Source organism: Balaenoptera musculus, chromosome 5 (genome assembly GCF_009873245.2).
Source record: "Balaenoptera musculus isolate JJ_BM4_2016_0621 chromosome 5, mBalMus1.pri.v3, whole genome shotgun sequence".
Taxonomy (NCBI): Eukaryota; Metazoa; Chordata; class Mammalia; order Artiodactyla; family Balaenopteridae; genus Balaenoptera; species Balaenoptera musculus.
In genome coordinates this window covers 102,049,848-102,073,399 of record NC_045789.1, presented here as the reverse complement: position 1 = coordinate 102,073,399, position 23,552 = coordinate 102,049,848, and the positions used below count along the sequence as shown (strand labels likewise).

At 41.9% G+C, this 23,552-nt stretch overlaps 1 protein-coding gene across 1 annotated transcript in view; it reads right to left on the bottom strand.

Annotated features, from left to right (window-relative positions):
- The window catches only part of CLNK (cytokine dependent hematopoietic cell linker), a gene marked incomplete at its 5' end in the record, with an annotated part of 99,163 nt that overhangs the window by 24,500 nt on the left and 51,111 nt on the right, over positions 1-23,552 (bottom strand). Inside the window, 5 exons of the mRNA XM_036852257.1 lie at positions 4,422-4,462; positions 8,420-8,501; positions 10,376-10,394; positions 15,580-15,607; positions 23,420-23,530. Coding sequence (XP_036708152.1) covers positions 4,422-4,462; positions 8,420-8,501; positions 10,376-10,394; positions 15,580-15,607; positions 23,420-23,530 — 281 coding nt within the window. The remainder of the gene's footprint in view (positions 1-4,421; positions 4,463-8,419; positions 8,502-10,375; positions 10,395-15,579; positions 15,608-23,419; positions 23,531-23,552) is intronic.

The window sequence follows — 23,552 nt, the reverse complement described above, 5'->3', positions numbered from 1 at the left end:
TGCATTTGTTATTGTGGGTCTTTTCCTTCTCTGTTTCCCTCCTATAGAAGTTCCTTTAGCATTTGTTGTAAAGCTGGCTTGGCGCTGCTGAATTCTCTTAACTTTTGCTTGTCTGTAATGGTTTTAATATCTCTGTTGAATCTGAATGAGATCCTTGCTGGGTAGAGTAATCTTGGTTGTAGGTTTTTCCCTTTCATCACTTTAAATATGTCCTGCCACTCGCTTCTGGCTTGCAGAGTTTCTGCTGAAAGATCAGCTGTTAACCTTATGGGGATTCCCTTGTATGTTATTTGTTGCTTTTCTCTTGCTGCTTTTAATATTTTTAATCTGTATTTAATTTGATTAGTTTGATTAGTATGTGTCTTGGTGTGTTTCTCCTTGGATTTATCCTGTATGGGGCTCTCTGCGCTTTCTGGACTTGATTGACTATTTCCTTTCCCATGTTAGGGAAGTTTTCAACTATAATCTCTTCAAATATTTTCTCAGCCCCTTTCTTTTTCTCTTCTTCTTCTCGGACCCCTATAATTTGAATGTTGGTGTGTTTAATGTCATCCCAGAGGTCTCTGAGACTGTCCTCCATTCTTTTCATTCATTTTTCTTTATTCTGCTCTGTGGTAGTTATTGCCACTATTTTATCTTCCAGGTCACTTTTCTGTTCTTTTGCCTCAGTTATTCTGCTATTGATTCCTTCTAGAGAATTTTTAATTTCACTTATTGTGTTGTTCATCATTGTTTGTTTGCTCTTTAGTTCTTCTAGGTCCTTGGTAAACGTTTCTTATATTTTCTCCATTCTATTTCTAAGATTTTGGATCATCCTTACTATCATTACACTGAATTCTTTTTCAAGTAGATTGCCTATTTTCTCTTCTTTTGTTTGGTCTGATTGGTTTTTACCTTGCTCCTTCACCTGCTGTGTGTTCCTCTGTCTTCCCATTTTGCTTAACTTACTGTGTTCGGAGTCTCCTTTTGACATGCTGCAGGTTCTCAGTTCCCATTGTTTGTGGTGTCTTCTCCCAGTGGGTAAGGTTGGTTCAGTGGCTTGTGTAGGCTTCCTGATGGAGGGGACTGGTGCCTGTGTTCCGGTGGGTGGGGCTGGATGTTTTCTTTCTGGGGGGCAGTGCTGTGTCCGATGGTGTGTTTTGGGGTGACTGTGAACTTAGTATGATTTTAGGCAGCCTCTCTGATAAGGGGTGGTGTTGTGTTCCTGTCTTGTTATTTGTTTGGCATGGGGCGTCCAGCACTGGAGCTTGCTGGCCATTGGGTTGAGCTGGGTCTTAACAATGAGACTGAGACCTCTGGGAGAGCTTTTGCCATTTGATATTACATGGGGCTGGGAGGTCTCTGGTCGTCCAATGTCCTGAACTCGGCTCTCCCACCTCAGAGGCTCAGGCCTGACACCAGGCCAGAGCGCCAAGACCCTGTCAGTCACACAGTTCAGAAGAAAAGGGGGAAAAAAAGAAAGAAAAATAAATAAGTAAAAAGAAAAGAAAAGAGAAGAATTAAAATAAAAAAATAAAAAAATAATTAGAAAAAAATTATAAAGTAATAAAAAGAAGAGAGCAAACAAACCAATAAAGAAATCCACCAATGATAACAAGTGCTAAAAACTATACTAAGATAAACATAGAAATCAGAAACAAGTCAGTTGCAGACAGCAAACCCCAAGTCTACAGTTGTGCCCAGAATCTACTGCCTCAATTTTGGGAACATTCATTGTCTACTCAGGTATTCCACAGATGCAGGGTACCTCAAGTTGATTGTGGGGATTTAATCCGCTGCTCCTGGGGCTGCTGGGAGAAATTTCCCTTTCTCTTCTTTGTTCGCCCAGCTCCTGTGGTTCAGCTTTGGTTCTGGCCCCACAGATGCCTGTAGGTTGCCCTCAGGCTTCTGTTCCCACCCAGACAGGATGGGTTTAAAGCAGCGGCTGATTAGGGGGCTCTGGCTCACTCATGCCGTGGGGAGGGAGGGGTACTGTAGTTATAATTGGAATGCAGGGCAAGCCTGAGGTGACAGAGGCCAGTGTGACATTGCAAGAGCCTGAGGAGTGCCGTGTGTTTTCCTGGGGAAGTTGTCCCTGGATCACGGGACCCTGGCAGTGGTGGGCTGCACAGGCTCCCGGGGTCGGGAGGGTGGGTGGCGCATGTGGATAGTGACCTATGCTTGCACACAGGATTCGTTGGGGCTGCAGCAGCAGCATTAGGGTTTCATGCCTGTCTCTGGTGTCTGAGCTGATAGCTACGGCTTGCGCCCATCTCTGGAGCTCGTTTAGGTGGTGCTCTGCCGTCTGTGGACAGACAGGGAAGGAATCCCCTCTCCTCGCGCACCCCGAAACAATGGTCTCTTGCCTCTTAGGTAGGTCCAGAGCTTTTTCCAGACTCCCTCCCGGCTAACTGTTGTGTACTAGCCCCCTTCAGGCTATGTTCACGCAGCCAACCCCAGTCCCCTCCTGGGATCTGACCTCCAAAGCCCGAGCATCAGCTCCCAGCCCCCACCCGCCCCAGCTGGTGAGCAGACAAGCCTCTCAGGCTGCTGAGTGCTGGTTGGCACTGATCCTCTGTGCAGGAATCTCTCCGCTTTGCCTTCTGCACCCCTGTTGCTGTGCTCTCCTCCGTGGCTCCGAAGCTTCCCCGCTGCCCATCCCCAGTCTCCTCCAGTGAAGGGGCTTCCTAGTGTGTGGAAACTTTTCCTCCTTCACAGCTCCCTCCCAGAGGTGCAGGTCCCATCCCTATTCTTTTGTCTCTGTTTTTTCTTTTTTCTTTTGTCCTACCCAGGTACGTGGAGATTTTCTTGCCTTTTGGGAAGTCTGAGGTCTTCTGCCAGTGTTCAGTAGGTGTTCTGTAGGAGTTATTCCACATGTAGATGTATTTTTGATGTATTTATGGGGAAGAAGGTGATCTCCACGTCTTACTCCTCCACCAACTTGAAGGTCCCCACTCTCTATTTGTGCAAGATTTTGTCTTTCAGGTTAAGGCTCTGGATTCCTCTTTAATCTATGATTCTGTTTCTCTATTTCTGCAACATTTCCATTCTCAAAACCCCCATCAGTAAAGCCCTTTCTGGGCCCGTTCAGGCCTTGGACCTTCCACCTGGATACTCCAAGTCTTTTCATTTTCATACACCAAGATCTGGCCTCCAGGACTACTGTTCCTATCATTTAATTTCCAGGGATTGAGCCACTGGGTTAATCACAGCCTCCTTTGTTCATCTCCCTTTAGAAAAGGAGTTCTCTCTTGGGAAACTCTTATTAACAATGTGTACATGGCCAAATTAGTTTTCCATATTGGTTTTGCAATCTAAGGCCCAGATGGCATAGGGCAGAAGAGAAATAAAGACATGATGGAGGCCAGGGAGGAAACTTGGTCTCACAGGATCAGTTAGGTGGAGAATCCCTGGAGAAGGAAAGGGAATGCAAAAAAGAAGGAAGGATATTAAAATGTGTCAGTTGCCTACTATGTGCAAAGCGAGGGCTGTGTGTGTGTGTGCATGTATTAACCCTGTGAGTTAATATCATTATTTGAATTTTATGGATGGAGGAGGATGAAGCTCAGAGAGGCAGAACTGGGACCAAGGTCAGTAGAGCCCTCGGCCTTCCCACTCTATCCCGTGGGGTTCACTTTCTCCAGCCCTAAAGCCCTTTCTTGTGGCTCAGCAGAGAGAGATCGAAAGATTAGACCTGAACACAGAATCTCCATGGCATAGGATTGAAGAAAGAAAGAAAAAAGAACATGACAGATCTAGTTTGGGCCACATAATACTAACAATATCAAAACCCATCACCAACAGTAATATAACACTATATTTATAGGCTGCTTTCGATATCTCCATGGACATGGTATCCTTCTGATTTTTATCTTTACAATCAATTGGTAAGAGAGGTCGGTTTTATTTTCTCCATTTCACAGACTCTTCTTAAGATAAAGTTACTTTACACCCAATGGATTGGCAAAAACTAAAAGTTTGCCAAAAAACAACCATTGGAAAGGATGGGGAACGATGGGGTCTCTTAGGCTGTTGGTGAAACAAAGTGATACGTCTACTTTGGAAAATACATCTAGTGCCACTGAAGAGAGGAATATTCTAAGATGTGGCCATTTCACTCTTAGAAAGAGAACTTATCATATTAAGTACTTGGGAAAACATGTACATATTATACACAGGGGAAGACATCAACAATATTGTTCACAACAAACTAATGTTCGTAAGAGGAAAAAACTGGAAACATCTAAGTGATCGTATTTAACTATGGATTGATATTATGTTAACGTGATGCAATGCTGCCTATCAATGAAAACAAGCGAATTACATCTATATGCATCAGCTCAGAGACTCTGAGGTTCACAAAAGCTAAGTCACGGTGCAGGAATATCGTACTGTATGACTTAACATATTTATTTTATAATTCTTTCATAAAGTGTTCTTACCTCTGTTTTGTACACTGTGGTTGTGAGTCACGAATGAAGAGCTAAAGGAAATGTTACAATTGAAAGAACGTTAGTATTTCCCACGCTGGGTCAGTACTCATGGCCTGTCATATTTACAGAGCACTTTATATTTTACTGGATGAAAAATTGTCTGTTTTGTAAGGTTGATAAAATGCTGGTTCCTTCCTTTCTCAATACAGATGAACATTAGATATGGAACAAAGTGACTTACCCACATAAGTTCCTTCCATGTCACTTCAGTGAGCACATATCAAAATTCTTTATTTTTGGAAGCTATGAATTTAGACTTGCCTTGTAGCTACAATCACTATAGAAAATGCTATGTGGCTGGATGGGGCTCCTACTCTATAGTATCTGTTTACCAATTGAAGGAGAGTCAGCCATAGCAAAGAAGAAAAGCATAGAAATTATTTTATTCCTTCTTAATGTGAGTTAGGTAAGAAAACTGTGTGGATTATTACAAGGAAATTGATAAATAAAAAGGGATTATAAAAACGTAATAAAAGGCAATAAAACGATATGCATTTCTAAACACAATAATGATGCTACCAAGACTATTTACTGGGACTTCCCTGGTGGCGCAGTGGTTAGGAATCCACCTGCCAATGCAGGGGACATGGGATCGAGCCCCGGCCTGGGAAGATCCCACATGCCGCGGAGCAGCTGAGCCCATGCGTCATAACTACTGAGCCTGCGTGCCACAACTGGAGCCCATGCGCCTAGAGCCCATGCTCTGCAACAAAGAGAAGCCACTGCAATGAGAAGCCCGCATACCGCAGTGAAGAGTAGCCTCCGCTCGCCACAACTAGAGAAAGCCCACGTGCGGCAATGAAGACCGAACAGCCAAAAATAAGATAAATAAATAAATGAATAGATTTATTAAAAAAAAAAGAAAGACTGTTTACCAATGGCTTTACTTGACGCTTTACTTAATGTTTGGCTTTGTGTAACACTCAGCTCTGATTTTCTGGTTCATTTCCTATTGTTGTTGGCATCGTCATTTTAAACTCTAGGTGCTCCTACAGTTAAATTTAATTACATGGAGCATGCTCTATGCCACGACTGTGCAATTGAGCAAAGCCCCTGGGTTAATTCAATGAAATCTAGCCTTTTTCCAGCACCAATGAAATCAACTGAGTACATATCTGGTTTTTGTTATCTCCACAGAAGCCTGGGGTCTTATGATTTGCTTGGTAGATAAAAATGCCATTAGATCATTGAACCACCACACTGTGCTGTCATCACTGGTTAGACTTCTCCTGCTATCTAAGCCTTTGATTCAGATAAAACCAGGATCCCTTTACTAGGAGCCAGGGTACAATTTTGTTAAATATCTGGAAAAAAAAATCACAGATAGCAAAATTTCACTGCCCTAATTTTTCAGGATTTTTAGAAAATGTTGAGAAAATAGGAATATCCTCTGAGGATATTCTAGGTTTCGTTTACAAAGTTTATAAAAATATAAGTAAAAAAAAAAACTACCTAAACTAAAATAGAAATGATAATTCTTTCATTTTATAAACATTTATTGAGCATTTACTAAGTACGTGGTATGTTTTGGGGGATAGCAAATGAATAAGACATGGCCTCTACCCTAAAGCAGCTTAATTTATGGAGGGAAGACATGATTATACCATAATCACAATGTGGGGTAAACACCACGATAGAGGTGAGCACAGCAGAAGATCCTGTGGTAGCAGAAGAAGGTCACTTAATCCAGACAAAATTGATTTGATCCTCAGGAAAGTCTTCCTGGGACATGTGCTAACTGAACTGACTTCTGAAAGGTGAATAGGAGATTGGTGAGGAGTAATGGTGTGTTCCAGGCATAGGGAACAGCAGGTGCAAAGGCTCAGAGGCAAGAAAACATGGCTTATTCTGCAAGAGACCAGAAAGTAGTTCCTTATGGATGGAAGGTAGGGTATGAAGATGTTAAGTATCATTAGAAGGCTACTATTTAAGCAAGAGTTGATGGTGGCTGGTTTATGTTGGGAGCTGGGGAAATGGGTAGAAATGGATAGACTCAAGACCCGTTTTGAGTTGAGATTTGAGAATTTTGGGAGTTTTTAATGATTTGGATGGGAAGAGTGAAGATGGGAAAGACAGTATACTATTTACTGAGGTGAGAAAGTTTGTAGGAGGAGATCGTTGGTCCGGAAATGAAAGTAGAAATGAAGAGTTCAGTTTCCAACACTGAGTTCGAGATACCTGTCACTGATTTAAGGAAAACTGCCCATTGGGTAGCTGGACATATGGGTCTGGGGCTAAGAAGGTGGTTGGGGCAGAGGATAGAGCTTTAGTAATTATCAACATAGAGTTGACCCTTGACACTGTAGGGATAGATAAACTGCCTACACTTTTACTGACAGAAAAAAGGACATCAGAAGGATCTGAGGAACACCAATATTCAGGGGTCAGTTTGGGAAAAAGCCTAAAAGGGAGACTTAGAAGAAGCAGCCAGTTAAGAGAGGAAGAAAAATCAGGAGACTTCGTTCAATTAAACAAACAAACAAAAGAAGCCAAACCACACTGAATAACAACTACTACAGATGTGGGCCCAACTAAAATCTCATTATCTTTTCACTATAATATGATGGTTTTTTGTTTCCTTTTAGAAAATTACATTAAGAAAGAGTATGTACTTATTGTATGGGCAAGAGTTTTGTGTCAGATTGGGTCTTAAACTGAAAACAGCCCAATAAGAGTTATGAAACTGTAATCCTAATGTCCACAGATCAAAGAGTGAGAACAAAGTTGCTGAAGGAGTGAAATAGCACAAGAAAGTGAGGGAGAGGAAGGGAGTGGGGGATGGAGACCATGCCCCTGACATACAGGGCCTGGCAATGGCATTGACAGCTGGTGGTTAGCGGGCACATGGGCAGGTTGAACAGGTCTGGCCCTGCTCTCAGCTTCACATGGAAGGTGAGTGACACTGCCCAAGACCACATGGTTTGTAAGTGAGGAAGCCAGGCAGTATGGTTCCAAGGGCTCCCTCCTAAACAATACTCTATTCCATCACAAACAGGGTATAATTAAATAATAAAAGAGCACCTTAACTGTGGGCAGGCACCAAGGAAAGTCAAGATTTATGGGCTGCATTTTTAAAATCAAGTCAGTGTTAGCGTGATGGGCTACTGAAGAGTGGAGTTGGACTTGATTTCAATGGCAAGGGACTCAGTCTCTCTGGGCCTCATTTATTCCCTCTGGGGAATGGGTCAGAACTACCTCTTGTATTCAGGGTGGCTTTAAGCTGGGGTCTGATGGATAAAGAGGAGTTTTCCAAGTAGGGAGAGGGTGGAGAGAGGGAAATATGGGGGTGTGGTGTTATAGGCAGAGGAATAGCACATGCAAATGTCCTGTGTTGGGAGGCGGTGGAGAGTGACATGAACTGAGCTGGAGCCATTGGTCAGACTGCGGTCAGGAGGGCCTGATGGCACTAATTTTGGAGACTGTATGTTAAGGAAGCTACCACTAACGTACGTGACCTTGGCTAATGAATCAGCAGCCCGAGCCTTACGAGTTTCCTTGACTCTTCTGTTGGGATGACATTTGTCACAATAACCTGATCAGGCAAGTATTTAATCAGATAATGGCATTTTCAACCCCTGGCCATTTATAAAGTGCTGTTCCAAAGTAATCATCAGCTTCTCTGTGTCATCCACTGAGACTAGTTAGAAAAGCCAACTTTTCTTCCCAGGTTGACTAGCCTCCATTCCAGTTAATCCTCCCTACTTAATAACCATGTTTTCAAATATCGTCTCTAACACGCAATCAATCACTTATAAAGTGCAGGAAGAACAATGTTATTAACTTCAACAACAACTGTGATTCACAGGTTTCCCTGGGCCCTCATCACTGGGCCTCATTATGAAAGGCCAGAGTTTCTCTTTCTCAGGAAGCCTCTGTGAGTCATCACCCCAGACAACACATGCCTGACCCCCAAGCGGGGACCCAGCAAGGGACTCCTGGCTCCTTACCTGGCAATGGCAAGAGGAATCTCTTGAGGACTTTGGTTTTGTGACAGGTGAGATAATTCAGGCTTCATCTGGTGATGAGGAACTGTGTAAAGGCGTCACAGAATTTGGGCAGGTTGCAAAAGGAAAATGATTGGGGACCATTAGATGTCTACCGGAACTGCTATAATTTCATCCAAGTAATCTCTAATTATTAAGAGTAAGCTGTTCGTGGTTAGTGGAAACTGTAACCCACGTGTTCTGCAGTAACCCTGGCTCCTGGGACTGGCTTCTCCCTGAGGCTATAAAAATTGCTTTGAATGTTGAATATTCAATAATATTATAAAAAATATTAAATCTGGAACTCATCCTTGAACTTGCCAAAATATAGAATATGTCATTGGAAGGTATTTGGTATTGGAAGGGCTTGAAGTGGAAGTGGACCGAGGTTGAATTCTCCATTCAAATGAAAACTTACATAGAAACATAAACAAAAATGTTAAACTTAAGAACTATTCTGAGCAATGTAGGGTAGGGGGATGCCTGATGCTGGCCCAGGCACACCTGAATTCTGCCTCTCCTGTGATAGGGCAGGAGAGCTCCCAGGATTCTATTATAGACCAGCGATTTCCACCTGGTTCCCACCAGACGTGCGTTTTCTCAGTTGTTCCCCTTTGATCTTCAAGTTTTGAAAAGTTTTGACAACCACAAGAACTGGACTTATTCAGTAATTATATATGTCATTGGTGTCACCACTTTTTATTTCCTTTTCATCCTGGATAGATTTTAAGTAGCCATCGAGAATTACCAAGGGCGCATAATAATACTATGATAGGGAATCCCGTAAAACACTCTTCCAGTTGCAGTGGTAAGTAGTAAAGTTAAGGAAGCATAAACACTGACATGTCTTAATTTTGGCTGTTACTCTGTGCTGTGTCCAAGGTTGATCACAAACTCGACACCTTTGACTGAAGGGCTGTCATTACTTGAAAAGTGATTGGAGTCAGTGACTGGTCCGCTGGTCATACATCCCATAAAACCATTTCAGGTCGTCAACAGCCACCTCTGTCAGCTGATCAATGTCACATTGCTGGGTTGATAATCACTGAAGCCTGAGGCAACAACTCCTCAACATTTCAGTAGGATGCTGAGCTTTATTGCGGAAAAGGGCACAGTTTCCTTTAGATTTTAAAATTATTTAGAATTGCCAAGAGACCCTCACTCCTCCATCAGAAACCCTTGGGAATCCACAAACCTAGGTTAGGTGCCGCTCCAGTCTAACTTCCTCAATGTAAAAAGAGCAGACTTGAGACTCACAGAGTCAGTGCAACTTGGCCAAAACACACAGTGAGCTGGTGGTGAGCCTCTGAAATCTTAGCCCAATGTTGCTTTGTCAAAGTAGGCTGCCTGTGTTAACTCTTTGGGCCACAGCTCAGGTCCTTCGGCTCTGGACATAACTCATCATTCTAAGTGAATGGTGAACAGTATCCCAAAGGTGGGCATGAAGGTATCACCAGACTAGCATCCTGCCATCTAGCAAGTGTTGGATTGCATGCTTCCACAACAGTGACATCCGCAGTGTGCACACGTGTGTATGCGTGCATGCATGAGGGCTTATGTGTGTATGCATAGGTGACATCAAAGATGGAGAGACCAAGAGCTTCTCTGGAGCAGCAGGCCAGCAATGTCTTTCCCAAGTGGCAGGGGGTGACAGTGTGCCTCCTTGTCAGTAGCCTGTAGCTGAAGAAAGACCTCTACCCCACCCCCAATTTAAATCACCCTGTTCAGACCACAGGACTCCTGAATAGACTCTGAGGTCCTGCATCCATCTGGATCACGTCATCATGCACCCACATACGTGTCCATACATCCCAGGCCCTGAAACAAGTAATCCTTTAAAAAAATGACTAATGCTATTAACCTGGAAATAGGACTTAACCTAATGATATTAGGATAAGAAAACAAATATAAATAGTTCACCTTTCTCTGTTCCAAGGACCTGTATTGAATTAAAAAAAAAACAAACATTGAGTTACTCTTAGTGGGAGAGAATTTTACATTATACTATGTGTGTTTTTAGAGCAGTTGGTTAATAGAGTTTGGGCAACATTTTTGTTAGGACAGATTTTTAAAAATCTACGAATAATCCTCCAAAAGACTAAGCAAAAATAAAAATTTTATACTCTTTGTGTGATGTAACAGGCAAATATACAGTCTGCTGATGGGACTATAGATTGCTTTGACTCTTGGAAACCAATTTAACCATAGCCATTAAGAGCCTTAGAAATACTCTTATTCTTATCCCCAAAATTCCATTGATGAGTTTCTTCTTCTTAGACAACAACCTGAAATCTGGATCAAGTTCCATGTACAAAGATGTGCAGTACATCATTACTTATAATATTGAAACACTGGAAACAATCTACATAAGCCTCTAAGTGAGAACTATTAAGTAATTTTTGGTGCTATACTCACTATTGGAATGTTAGAAATGCATTGCAAGTGTTTACGTAGAGTATGGAATAAGATTACACTGTAAGTATATCTCAAAGTTACATAAAATGTTCAGGATTAAAAACTGGGCTGGGCTTCCCTGGTGGCGCAGTGGTTGAGAATCTGCCTGAAGGGGACACGGGTTCGAGCCCTGGTCCGGGAAGATCCTGCATGCTGCGGAGCAACTGGGCCCGTGAGCCACAACTACTGAGCCTGCACGTCTGGAGCCTGTGCTCCGCAACAAGAGAGGCCGCGATAGTGAGAGGCCCGTGCACCGCAATGAAGAGTGGCCCCCGCTTGCCGCAACTGGAGAAAGTCCTCGCACAGAAACGAAGACCCAACACAGCCAAAAATAAATAAATAAATAAATTAAAAAAAAACCAAAACTGGGCTTATGACATATTTAGAAGCAGGTATGTGTGTGTTTGTAGGAAAAAGGATTTGAAGAGATATGATAAAATATTATATTAATAGAGGTTGTGTTTAAGTGATGAAAGCCATGGTTAATTTTCTTTATACCTGTTTTGGAATTTTTATTTTTAAAAATTAACATGAAAATATTCACAGTATTCTTGTTAAATGTAGCCATTTCTCTTCTCAAACATTTTCATTCTCTTTTTTTCCTTAATAGCAGTAGAATTCTTGATCATTCTTCATTATGAAAGTCTATGTGCTTATGGGACTTGTATTCGAGTCCTATTATATTCTTGAAGAATCAAAATGCCTTGCAAGAAGTATAGTATTTGCTGAAGTATTTACTTAACTGCAAATAATTTTCTGAAGTCCATTTCATGCATTGCATCAGCTGAGAAAGTCCATAGGTATCAATCATTTGGACTAAAGCTTCCTAACTTGGGGGATGCAAGAGGTCCTTGGATGGCCTAGTGGGGTCCATGAACCTTCTGAAATTAAAAGCTAAATTTTTTTCCTCTATAAATATGTGCATTTTTTTTTTCTGGGGTGAGAAAGGTTTATTATACCTTTCATCAAGTCTGAGACTGAGGGTCTGAGGGTCGAGGTCCATGAAAAGTTAAAGCCAGTGGTTTGCAGATGAGGTCCAAAGAGGTGGTGCCATTTGCTCAGATTCTCAGAGTTATCTTGTGGCTGAGCTGACCCTGGAGCCCAGATCTCCTGACTCACATTGGCCTCATAGACAAGAATCATTTATCAATAAATAGCTTGAGAGGCACTGTACATCTTGTCTAAGGCTAACCAACAGACAAGCCCTTTTGTTTCAAAGAACTTGGCATCCCCTAGTTTTCTGGAAAGAGGACATACATTTCATCATGGACAGTAAATAAAAGCAAAACTATAGGCTATGTAAAAAGTGTAATGAATGAATCCATTTTTATGGGTGGTTTGAAAGTTTCCCCACTGAGTCTTCCTCAGGACTTTGAACCTGACAGTTCAAAGTGCTCAATCATTTGTGGCTGTGGTTCTCAGGCTTGTCAAAGGAGGGGAGAAAGCCTTGTTGTAAAAATAGCCTGGAAGCCATCTGTCTGGGGGAGCACTTTTTTTTATTCAATTGAGACCCAGCCAATTTTTTGCTTGAGGGCTCTGGATTTAAAATCAAATGCAATTAGAAAAATGGAGTGAAATCTCTCTAGTTTCCCTACTTTAACTTTTTTTTTTGGTTAGAAAATTAGCATATTCAAGTTAAATAGTAATGCCTTCTTTATTATTTCCCACCTTCCCTCCCTCTCATCCTTTCCTCCCTTCCTTACTTCCTTTTTTCCCCACTATTTCACCTCAGGGGTGCCTCTGTATTTTCTAGGGCAAAGTCATGGGCATGGGGATTAGATCGGGACTCTGGGCTTTCTAGGGTGGCTCCATCTGCCAGCTGTGGGAATCCTGGCAATTCTTGTCACCTCTCTGAAGCTTCTTTTTCTCTTAGGGTTTTCTTTCTTTCTTTCTTTTGTTTTTTTTTTTTTTTGAGAATTAAAGGAGACAATAAATTTCTACTTTTTGAAAACTATAAAGCGCTATGTGAATTTGAATTGGGGCAGGTGGCACATTATTTCTGCTGGAATGAATTCTGGTCCCCAAGATATAATTTGAGCAAGCACTTAACACTCACACAAGCATGGTATGTGCCCTATGAGATGGGCTTTTGAAATAGAGAAATGACCTTGACTCTCAGCCCAAACAAACAATGAGGAAGTGTCTTGGCAAAAGATAAGGAGGAAGAACGTGTTTTTCCACTAGGCCTTGTTGTTCTTTAGATAATATCCACTTCTAGCAGAAGGCCAACCAAAGTTGCAAGAAAAACAAAGAGTCCTGTATGATCCCTGCTGTTTAAGACTGACCTCCCCATTTCCTTCTTGCTTGTTTGTGATTGGTGGGGCTATTGTCCTTTTAGACTGACCAGTAAGTTATGGATATAGGTCATCTTGAGTAGCCGTCTACTCGGGACACATAAACCAACCCACAGGAAGAAAGAGGTGGAGTTCCTCTAGATGTGTGGGTTCCCCCAGCAGCAGAGGACCACCCCAACTTCCTCCTTCCTGGTGGCACTTGGGAAGTCCAGCAACTCCCAGAAGAGGGTAAGCTGAGTGAAGTCTTGAACAGCACCTCTCATTTAGCAGTCACGTGTTATCCTCTTTGACATGATGGTCTTGTGGATTAGAGGTCATAAATATCTTGTTTGACAGACAAGCTAGAAATGTGACTCAATTTTAACATTCTCATAACACCAGAAAGAGAGAGAGAGAGAGAGAGAGAGAGAGGGAAAGAAAGAAAGAGAGAAAGAAAGAAAGAAAGAAAGAAAGAAAGAAAGAAAGAAAGAAAAGAAGAGGGAAGGAAAGAAAGAAAAAAAGAGGGAAGGAGGAAGGAAGGGAGGAAGGAAGGAAAGAAGAAAGGAAGGAAGAGAGAGAGAAAGAACGAAAGAAAGAGAGGAAGAAAGGAAGAAAGAAAAAAGGGAGAAAGTAAAACCGAGCAGGAGCCTGTGGGGCTCCTGGGCACAGAAGCCTTTCTGTGTCCCCTGTTCCTTGTTTGTAGGGAACAGACTCCAGACTCCATGACCTTCTCTGAGTCCCAAAGGGCAGATTCAAACAGTTGCTAATCAGGGAAGGGAGGGGATACCGAGACAAGGGAGGAGCAGCCAAGAAACAATAGTGCAGCCTTGGGGCAGGGTCCTGGTTCCACCTCAAGGGATACGCATAGCAATATCTTTGAGCTCTTCTGCAGAGCTAAAATCCCCAACAAATGGAAGATGTTAACTACTTGATGAAGCATTCTTCATTCCAGAGAGAAGGTCACAGCTTGATAACCTCGAAAACCACAGAAACATATCAGGAGACCACCTGAGGCCGGGTTAAAGGAACTCAGGCCCTGCCCATACCCTGATCCTCATCAGCAACCCTGCCCTTGAACTATTGCTATAAAAGCTCCTCATCTGGGGCTTCCCTGGTGGCGCAGTGGTTCAGAGTCTGCCTGCCAATGCAGGGGACACGGGTTCGAGCCCTGGTCTGGGAAGACCCTACATGCCGCGGAGCAACTGGGCCCGTGAGCCACAATTACTGAGCCTGCGCGTCTGGAGCCTGTGCTCCGCAACAAGAGAGGCCGCGATAGTGAGAGGCCCGCGCACTGCGATGAAGAGTGGCCCCCTCTTGCCACAACTAGAAGAAAGCCCTCGCACAGAAACGAAGACCCAACACAGCCATAAATAAATAAAATAAATTAAAAAAACCAAAAAAACAAAAAAAAACCCCAAAAAACTCCTCATCAAATCCTCCCGGGTTGGAACACACAGTTTTCAAGGGCAGGAGCCCACTGTGTCCCCCTTTGCCTGGCAAAGCAATAAAGCTATTCTTTTCTACTTTACCCAAAACACTGTCTCCGAGATTCAATTTGGCACTGGTACACAGAGTCTGAGTTCTCAACACCAAAAGAAAGAAGGAGAGAAAGAAAGAGATCAACCTTTACGTTCTAGATGATGTAAGAGCAAAGGTCAAATACTAAGATAAGAACCAAATCCCTTAGGAGGCCAGTGGGAGTGAAGTGAGGACCTACCATCTGCTTAAGGAACTTCTCTGGGGGCTTAAGAAAGTAAACATCTAAGAGGGCTCTAAGATAGTTCCATCTTACCTGACTTTCATGCCATTTATTGGGCCTCTACTGCTCACCTGGTCATTTACGTGCTGACTCTGACTGACTGGCTTTGTCACAACAGCTTTGCCAAGTTGAGGATGCCCGCCTCTATTTTTTGATTGGGAAAACAGAACAGAATGGGGTGGTTGGTTGGGGGCAGGAGGATTTGCCCAAGTTCACAAAGTAGTTGGTGGCAGAGTGGGAATCTAACTCAGGCCTGTGCAACTCTGTATCTCATATTCCTTCTACTTTGCAGTCCTGTCTCTCTTGTGAAGAACAAATAGCAAAGTATTACACAACTTCCAACATTTATTTCTGAAATGCTGGAGGCTGGAAGCCCTTGGTAGAAACCTGATGCCCTCCATGGGTCATGGGCATGCTCTTCTCGTCACTGCACCGATAAACACAGAATATGGTGGCAAAATAGGAATTTGATTTAAAATCTTGAGCTTACGTGGTTTTGCTTTAGTTTTATCACCTTTAAAATAGGGATGTTAATACATATTGAGCATTTCTATTATGATAATTAAGTATCTTGCCAATCACAGACACTTTGCACAAAAATTCCCTTCTTTGTTTCCTAGGACACAATGGCTACTTACCTCACTTAAGTTCTTTAAGCTTATCTGTCTGTAAGGAAAAGAAATATGGTGTTACATAAAATATAGTTCAATAATGATCAAGATAAAATCATTCTGAGTCCTTAAAAACTCTTTGATTACATTTTCATTGCCAAATTAATAGCCCATAGTCCAGTGTGATATTTAACACTGTTCTATAAAATTAAAGCCAGTTTATTTTTCTCATAATTTTCGAAGCAAAAGAAGAAGTTATGAGCCAATATAAAAGGTGGTGTCAGAAAGGACATGAATAAACTTGCTTCTCACTTTAGGAGAATTTAAATAACATCATCATTTCTCCTGACATTTGGTTTTCCATGTCAAGTTTCATTAGCACAGAAGGACCCGCTATTTTTACCTTCATTTTAAAGCTCTTCATTTTTTGCTTTGAGGGAGTATAAAGGGTTTTAAATGTGAAGTTGTGGTACAGCTGGACCCCAGGAAGGCATGCATGAGAGAAAGGATGCTGATAATTAAAGGAGATCTGAGACAGGAAAAACACGAAACTGCATGATAGGGAAAGAATTCAACATGGCATTTGATAAAGTGGACATCAGACCATTGGAGGGGTCTCAGAAGAAACTCCAAGCCCTTCATTTATGTTGACAATTGAGTCAATTAGCCTCACTAAACCTCATTTTTCTCGTCTACAAAGTGGCACAGGGATATTCATCTTAGAGGGTTATTGTGACGATTGCTAGAGATAGAAAGGAAAATGTTGGGCGTCCAGTGGGCACTATTGTTAGAATGTGGGCAAAGCCAGATGAGGAGGTTATGAAGGGAGTTGGCTGGGTGACGTGCACATCCGTCTATCTAGGTCGGTCTGTGAAAAGACTGGAACTGAAGAGATGCCAGGAGATTAAGGCTGTGACACCAATCCTAGCTGAAGGCTGTTGATCTAGAGTTATAAAGGTCTGTCTGTAACAGGTAAGATGATCCCAGCAGCACACAGCACTCAGATGCTATACCCTGGTCTCAGATCTCCAAGCAAGAAGCAAGTGTAGTGAGGTCACACGTTCTTTAACCTGTTTCATCAGTCCATCTGAGATAACACATCTTCACCCTGCCTCCTCCTTTTAATGGGGCAAGTGGAAGATAAAGAGGAACAATTAGAAGTAATAAAGTAGAACAGACATTCATAATATTAATTCTTTTGGGGTTAAATTGAGGCTAATCTCAGTGTTTTTAATGTTTAAGAAATTCTGGCATCTTAGGAATACTGATAGATTGACCATGTGGTTTCAATTTAAAAGGGGTGATTGATTTTAGACTTGTGATTTTAAGTTAATAAGAGTCAAGCTATGTTCAACTCTATTTGCAAACCGTTCAAACTGTTTAAGAGAACTTGAATTTTGCTATATTTATATATTAACTTTATTAGATTTATAAAAATGAAATGTTAAAGTTTTGCTTGTTAGGGTTTAAACCTGCCCTGTCAGCATTAGAGTACTTAAAAAATCAATTGCATTTAGTGAATAAAGGTATTTCAAATGTTTAAGGAGATTTAACTGAGTTCCTAAATGTCTTATGTCTTAACCTACGTAATGTAACAAGCAGAGTGATTGTCTCTCTGTTTAGATAAAAGCACTCCACTTGTGAATCAAGCAATATACTTTATAGACGGAAATTTGAGGCTTCAGGAAAGTTAGCCTTTGGAATTCGTAACTTTAAGAAGTTGGATTTTTAGGTGAGAACCCAAGTAATTTTAAGAAGTCCATTCTGTGCACAACAACCGTCCTTGAGCATTGAAACGCCTGTGGTGACAAGACCCCCACGAGCTGGTTGCTCCCCTCACGTGTAAAACGGAGGCCTCGGGCTTTTGGGGGGGTCTCTTCAATAAAATTTATGAAGACAGGGAGACCTGCACAAAGTGACGGAATGGCAGAGCAGGGTGGACTCTGGCCTCCTTCCCCAGCCCCACCCTTCTTCTCTGAGAGCTCCTTTCCACTCATAAGTCTCGCCATGATCGGCTGCTGGAGATGGCCAGTAAATAAAACACGGTCATTGATTACATAGAATAAGTTTTCCACATCCTTTCCTGCGCAAAGTAGGTGCTCAATGTGCGTTTGAGCATAATGCCTTTCACTCTAAAAATAGCCCTTCCTGAGCCTCTCTTAGTTTTTGGCTTAGTTTCAAATGAATTGGATTTGAGTCCTGGCTCTGTCATCTCTGAGTGCCATCTCACTCAATAAGTGAAATTTCCTCTCTGAAGCTTCATTTTCCCACCTGTAAAATGGGTAAATGCAGACAGAAATGAAGAGGATGGATTAATGTTCTCATGAAATAATATATGTGAAAGCTATTTGGAAAAAATAATACCTTACATCTGCAGAACACTTTTAACAGTCACACCCTCTTTTAACTTAAACTTTTTATTCTGACATAATTGTAGGTCTCATGCAGTGGTAGGAAATAATACAGAGACATCCCATGTGCCCTTAACCCAGTTTCCCACAAAGGCAACATCTTGCAAAACTATCATGATAATAAAGTTTACACTTTAAAATCAATAGTTTCCCTTCATGAATGTGAATTTGTATATCTTCTTTGTAATCCATACTTTCTCTCTTTTTATGGTTTCTTGATATGTATAAGGATTTTTTCCACCACCCAAATCATCAAAATATGCATTTTTGCCACTAAAGTTGCTTGAACTGATGCAGTGTCAGCATTACTAATTGAAAAGGTAAAACCATAGTTAGGCAAATGAGTGTTTTGTTGGTAAAATATCACACACTTTATTTAAATTTTGGCTGAACCCCGCACCTCGGGCCACTGAATTTGCTGAAGTTTAAAGGAAATTTCATGGCTCGATGACCAGTCTGCAGTTCTGTGTCCTCATCCGAAAATTAAGGATTCTAGCATTGCTTTTTGCACAGCGCTGAGGACTCTAAAGTGGGCCATGTGTAGCTAGACCTACAGCAAATGATGATTACTCTCATGATTTCTCAGGGTGAGTTTTATTTGGTGCATGGACCATGGTATTCAAATTACAATGGATACATAGTTGGAAACTTTTTTTTTTCTTCTTTCTAATTATGTCAAGGAGAGAGTTTCCATGTGGCGGTTAGTATATCCTAAACATCACTCTAACTTTACTTTTCTTCCCTTGTAACAGAGAAAACCTTCCCCAAGCTGAAAGTTTTGCTCTGAAATTATGTTGTGGTTATTTATGGTGATGATATGTTTCCCTTTTAAATACATCTATTTAAATAATAAAAAAAAAAAACCTGAGCAAAATATATAAAGTACATCATAATAATGACCCATAAGTGGTTGAGAATATCTAACCAACATTCCCCAAACGTCAATGTTCTCTCCTAGTTTCAAGTTGTCAATGAATGTTCTAAATGGTGTTTTCCTTAACTGAAGTGCTTCAATTCAGCAATTGTTTTGTGAAGCCAAGACTTAGCTATAAAATAGAGAAGGGCAGAGCTGGCAGAGACCAATGGGGGCTGAAACACAATAGTGGGGACCACCACTGTCACCCACGGTGAGCACGGCCAATTGTAAGGCTGCAGCTGTCTACACTGATGCAGTTGATCCCTGGACGTAAATCACAGCCTCCCAGGGAGGGCAATTCATCGCAGGGGCCTAGGCAGCAGCTGTTAGGAAGGCAGCGGGCACTATTCTTCCTGCGCTGGCCAAAGAAGCTCAGATCTCCAATCTTCCTTCTGTTTTCATGGAAAGTGAACCTTACAGCAGCCTCACATGGTCATTCACATGTGGTCATTAGTAATGGCCATCTGACTACCTAGATGGACCCAACTAAAAATGAATTGAAACCTCTCTTAAAGCAAAGCTCTCGGTTTCTTCATTTGCAAATATTTTCTCCCATTCTGTGGGTTGTCTTTTTGTTTTGTTTATGGTTTCCTTTGTTGTGCAAAAGCTTTTAAGTTTAATTAGATCCCATTTTAAAAATTTTTGTTTCTATTTTCATTACTCTAGCAGGTGGATTAATCCCCAACATATACAAACAACTCATGCAGCTCAATAACAAAAAAAACAAACAACCCAATCAAAAAAATGGGTGGAAGATCTAAACAGACATTTCTCCAAAGAAGACATACACATGGCCAAAAGGCACATGCAAAGATGCTCAATATCTCTAATTAGTAGAGAAATGCAAATCAAAACTACAATGAGGTATCACCTCACACCAGTCAGAATGGCATCATGAAAATATGTACAAACAATAAATGCTGTAGAGGGTGTGGAGAAAAGGGAACCCTTCTACACTGTTGGTGGGAATGTGAATTGGTACAGCTACTATGTAGAACAGTAAGGAGTTTCCTTATAAACACTAAAAATAGAGCTACCATATGACCCAGCAATCCCACTCCTGGGCATATTCCCAGAGAAAATCGTAATTTGAAAAGATACATGCACCCCAATGTTCATTGCAGCACTATTTACAATAGCCAGGACATGGAAGCAACCTAAATGTCCATTGACAGAGGAATGGATAGAGACGATGTGGTACATATATACAATGGAATATCACTCAGCCATTAAAAAGAATGAATTAATGCCATTGGAAGAAACATGGATGGGTCTAGAGATGGTCATACTGAGTGAAGTAAGTCAGACAGAGAAAGACAAATATCATATGATATTGCTTATATGTGGAATCTAAAAAACATGGTACAAATGAACTTATTTACAGAACAAAAACAGAGTCACAGATGTAGAAAACAATCTTATGGTTACCAGGGGGAAAAGGGGGAAGAGGGATAAATTAGGAGCTTAGGATTGACATATATACACTACTGTATATAAAATATATAACTAATAAGGACCTATTGTATAGCACAGGGAACATTACTCAATACTCTGTAATGATCTATATGGGAAAAGAATCTAAAAAAAGAGTGGATATAGGTATATGTATAACTGATTCACTTTGCTGTACAGCAGAAACCAACACAACATTGTAAATCAATTATATGCCAATAAAAATTAAAAAATAAAATAAAATAGAATAAAGCAAAGTTCTCTTAGTCCTCGTGGCATTCCCAGTGTCTTGCACTGGACTTTGCATCTTTTTGCCCTCTCAACAGTCATATACCAACCCTATAACTTTGACCAAGTCACCTAACTTCTCTGAATCTTAATGACATTTTGTGCCCAGTGGGTAGGGAAGTGATTTTTACCAGGTTCTTATTATATGCCTCTACTGGGCTGGGCACTTTGGCCTTTCCAAGCCTTAGAAAATCATACTTTATTGGGCTGCAGAAAGGATTCAATGAGATGAAATGTAACTATCCTCTGGTGAAGAGACCCAGCACAGCTCTCATCACATCTAAGAATGATTAAACACTGTAAACTACAACTAGAGACACCGCAAAGTTACAAAACACGAAAGTCTAAAGATTCCAACACCACTGACGTGGCTGATAATAGGCTGGTGTGATTCAGAGAGCAGAGGGGCCCATCTGGAGATCAGGAGAGTATTATTTTAGACATTAGAAGCTTGGACACAGACAGGTAAGGCCTGAGCACCTTCGAAGCTTGAGTGGCAGAAATATCCCTAGAATCTGGGTCCCTCCGAGTTCCTAGCCCTGGCTGTACATCAGATTCATCTGGGGAGCTTTGAAAAATAGTAATGCCCTATAGTAATGCTCTGAATTAAGACAGATCCTGGAGAACAGTACTTTTTAAAAAGTTTACCTAATTATTTTAATGTAAAGCCAGGACGAGAAACATTGCCCTAGAATCTATAGCTTCTATTTCAAGACAAAATAGGGTTATGGGTGCCTAATTCTGTCGGGTACAGATGGCAGATGCTGTTTAAGTGTTTTTCTTTCTTCTTTCCTATGCCGTGACGGATATTATCCTAGTACTTTAGAAAAATCTCATACCTCCTCACCACAATTCTATCTCATGGGGATGGTTATTTTCTTTTTACCAATAAGGAAAGCAGGACTCAGAACTGTTTAAGAGCTTCCTGAAATTTTACAGCCAGAAGTGGCTCAACAGGGACCCAAACCCCGTCCTGCTGGGTTCCCACATCCTATTCTTTCCAATGTAAAGAAACAGAAAGAAAATAAAAATCCTCTCTTCTCCACGCTAAACCACCTCATCATCTTTGATATTTATTCATCCTATTTTCTATCTCCTTCTCTGAGTTTGGGCCAGTTCTTGTCATATTAGACGACTTGGTCAGGAGTTTTAGGGACAATGCATTTCCCATTTCCAATTCTGATGACGTTCTATTACTGTTGTTGTTTCCAAGACTCTCATTCTTTGAAAACAGAAATCAAAAGAGAGCAAATCTGGTGACTCTTGGTCTGGCTCAGACCCTCTGGAAACTGCCCCGCCGCGGTTCTAGGACATATGCATACTGCAATGAGTTAGCCCCTCCTTTTGGGGTCAAAGGGACAGACTTCTTTCCAAATATATTATATGCGGTGGCAAAGGCACCAATAGAAAATGGCTCAAGGTAGTAACTGTAACACATGTTGGTAATAAATATGTGCTAGGCAGGTACTGATAAGCACTTGATAGAAATCATCTTATTTAATTCTCACATTAGCCCAGGAGGTAGGCAGTAGGCATTATTCTTAACCTCACTCTACTGCTGAGAAAAGCCTTGGGCTTAGAGAAGCAGTCATTTGCCCTGAGGCAGAGTTTCTCAACCTCTACCCCACTGACCTTTTGGGTCTATTACTCTCCGTTCTGGGGGAGTTCCGCACACTGCAGGATGTTTGGCAGCATTCCTGGCCTCTACCCACTAGATGCATCCCCAGCACCAAGCTGTCACAACAAAATGTCTCCAGACACTACGAACTCCCCTGGGAGCAAAGACATTTCCCCCCCTCCCCCCAGTTAAGAACCACTGCCCTTCCTCTGCCAGTTTATAAGAAGGAGAATCTACGTTTCGAGACGAGCTGGGGACAGAGGAGAGAGGAAATTGCACGAGGAAGATCAGGAGTGGTTTCTGCATGGAAGATGTATGTTTGTGTGGGCTTGTAAAGGACAGAAAGGGAAGAGGCATTTGCCAGAAAACTAAGGGGGAAATGGCATTTTCGGCTCTTTTACGTTCCGCCGTCAGAACCAGCAATGAAAGGGTTTTCCACAGAAGTGCAAAATGTGCCTGATATTTGGAATTTCTGTATGCACGAGCAATGCTCACTGACGAAATAGTGCCCTGCACCTCACCGGCTGATCCAAGCTTGCAGTCAGAAAGCATCACTCGCTCTGTGCAGCAACACGAGGGAAATGCCAGTCTCTGTTCTGACTTCTAAAATAAGGTAATTTTGGAAATCTAAACTCTCTCGGGGAAAAAAAAAAAAGAGGTCCTTTCGTGTTTGTGACATTTTGTGATCAGAGCTGGCTGCTTGGCTGCCCGGTGCCCCATACATTTGGGAGCGGGGCTCTGGCATCAGCACTTAATACCAGAGGGTTGGATTTTTCATACTTATTTGTCAAAAAAGGCAATCATGTTATTGACAAATGGGTTTTCACGTGCGCGGTTATACTTCTCCAGCCTGGGAGATGGGAAGCTGGGGGCCGATATTGGTCCTCAAACAGTCTGAACCCCCTTTCAGTTCCGGCAATGATAACATTTTCTTTAATAACTAATTCACATCGTAAGTGAGCCGTTCTTCCAGTAACTGATTTTATTACAAAGAAGGTGTAGTTTTCATGAAGGAGTCAAACTGCAGGCTTCTGAGATGCTTTCCCTCAAGGTATGGAATGGCTCTCCCCACCACGTTGGGGAGCCCATTTAGAGGGGTGACTGGATTGGTTATTGCTGCCGCCTTCCCCCTGCCCACCCGTCCCCTGGTCATCTCACCACCAGCAACAGCAAGCCTCTCACCTGGACCCTCCCTGGACTTCAGGAAAGGTGTACCTCTGCGGGAAGAGTGGCCTGCTGTTCGCCGGCTCAGGGGGCAGGGGCTGGTACTTCTTTGGAAGAGTGATGGGCGGCCTGTGTGAAGAGTCACAGTGGG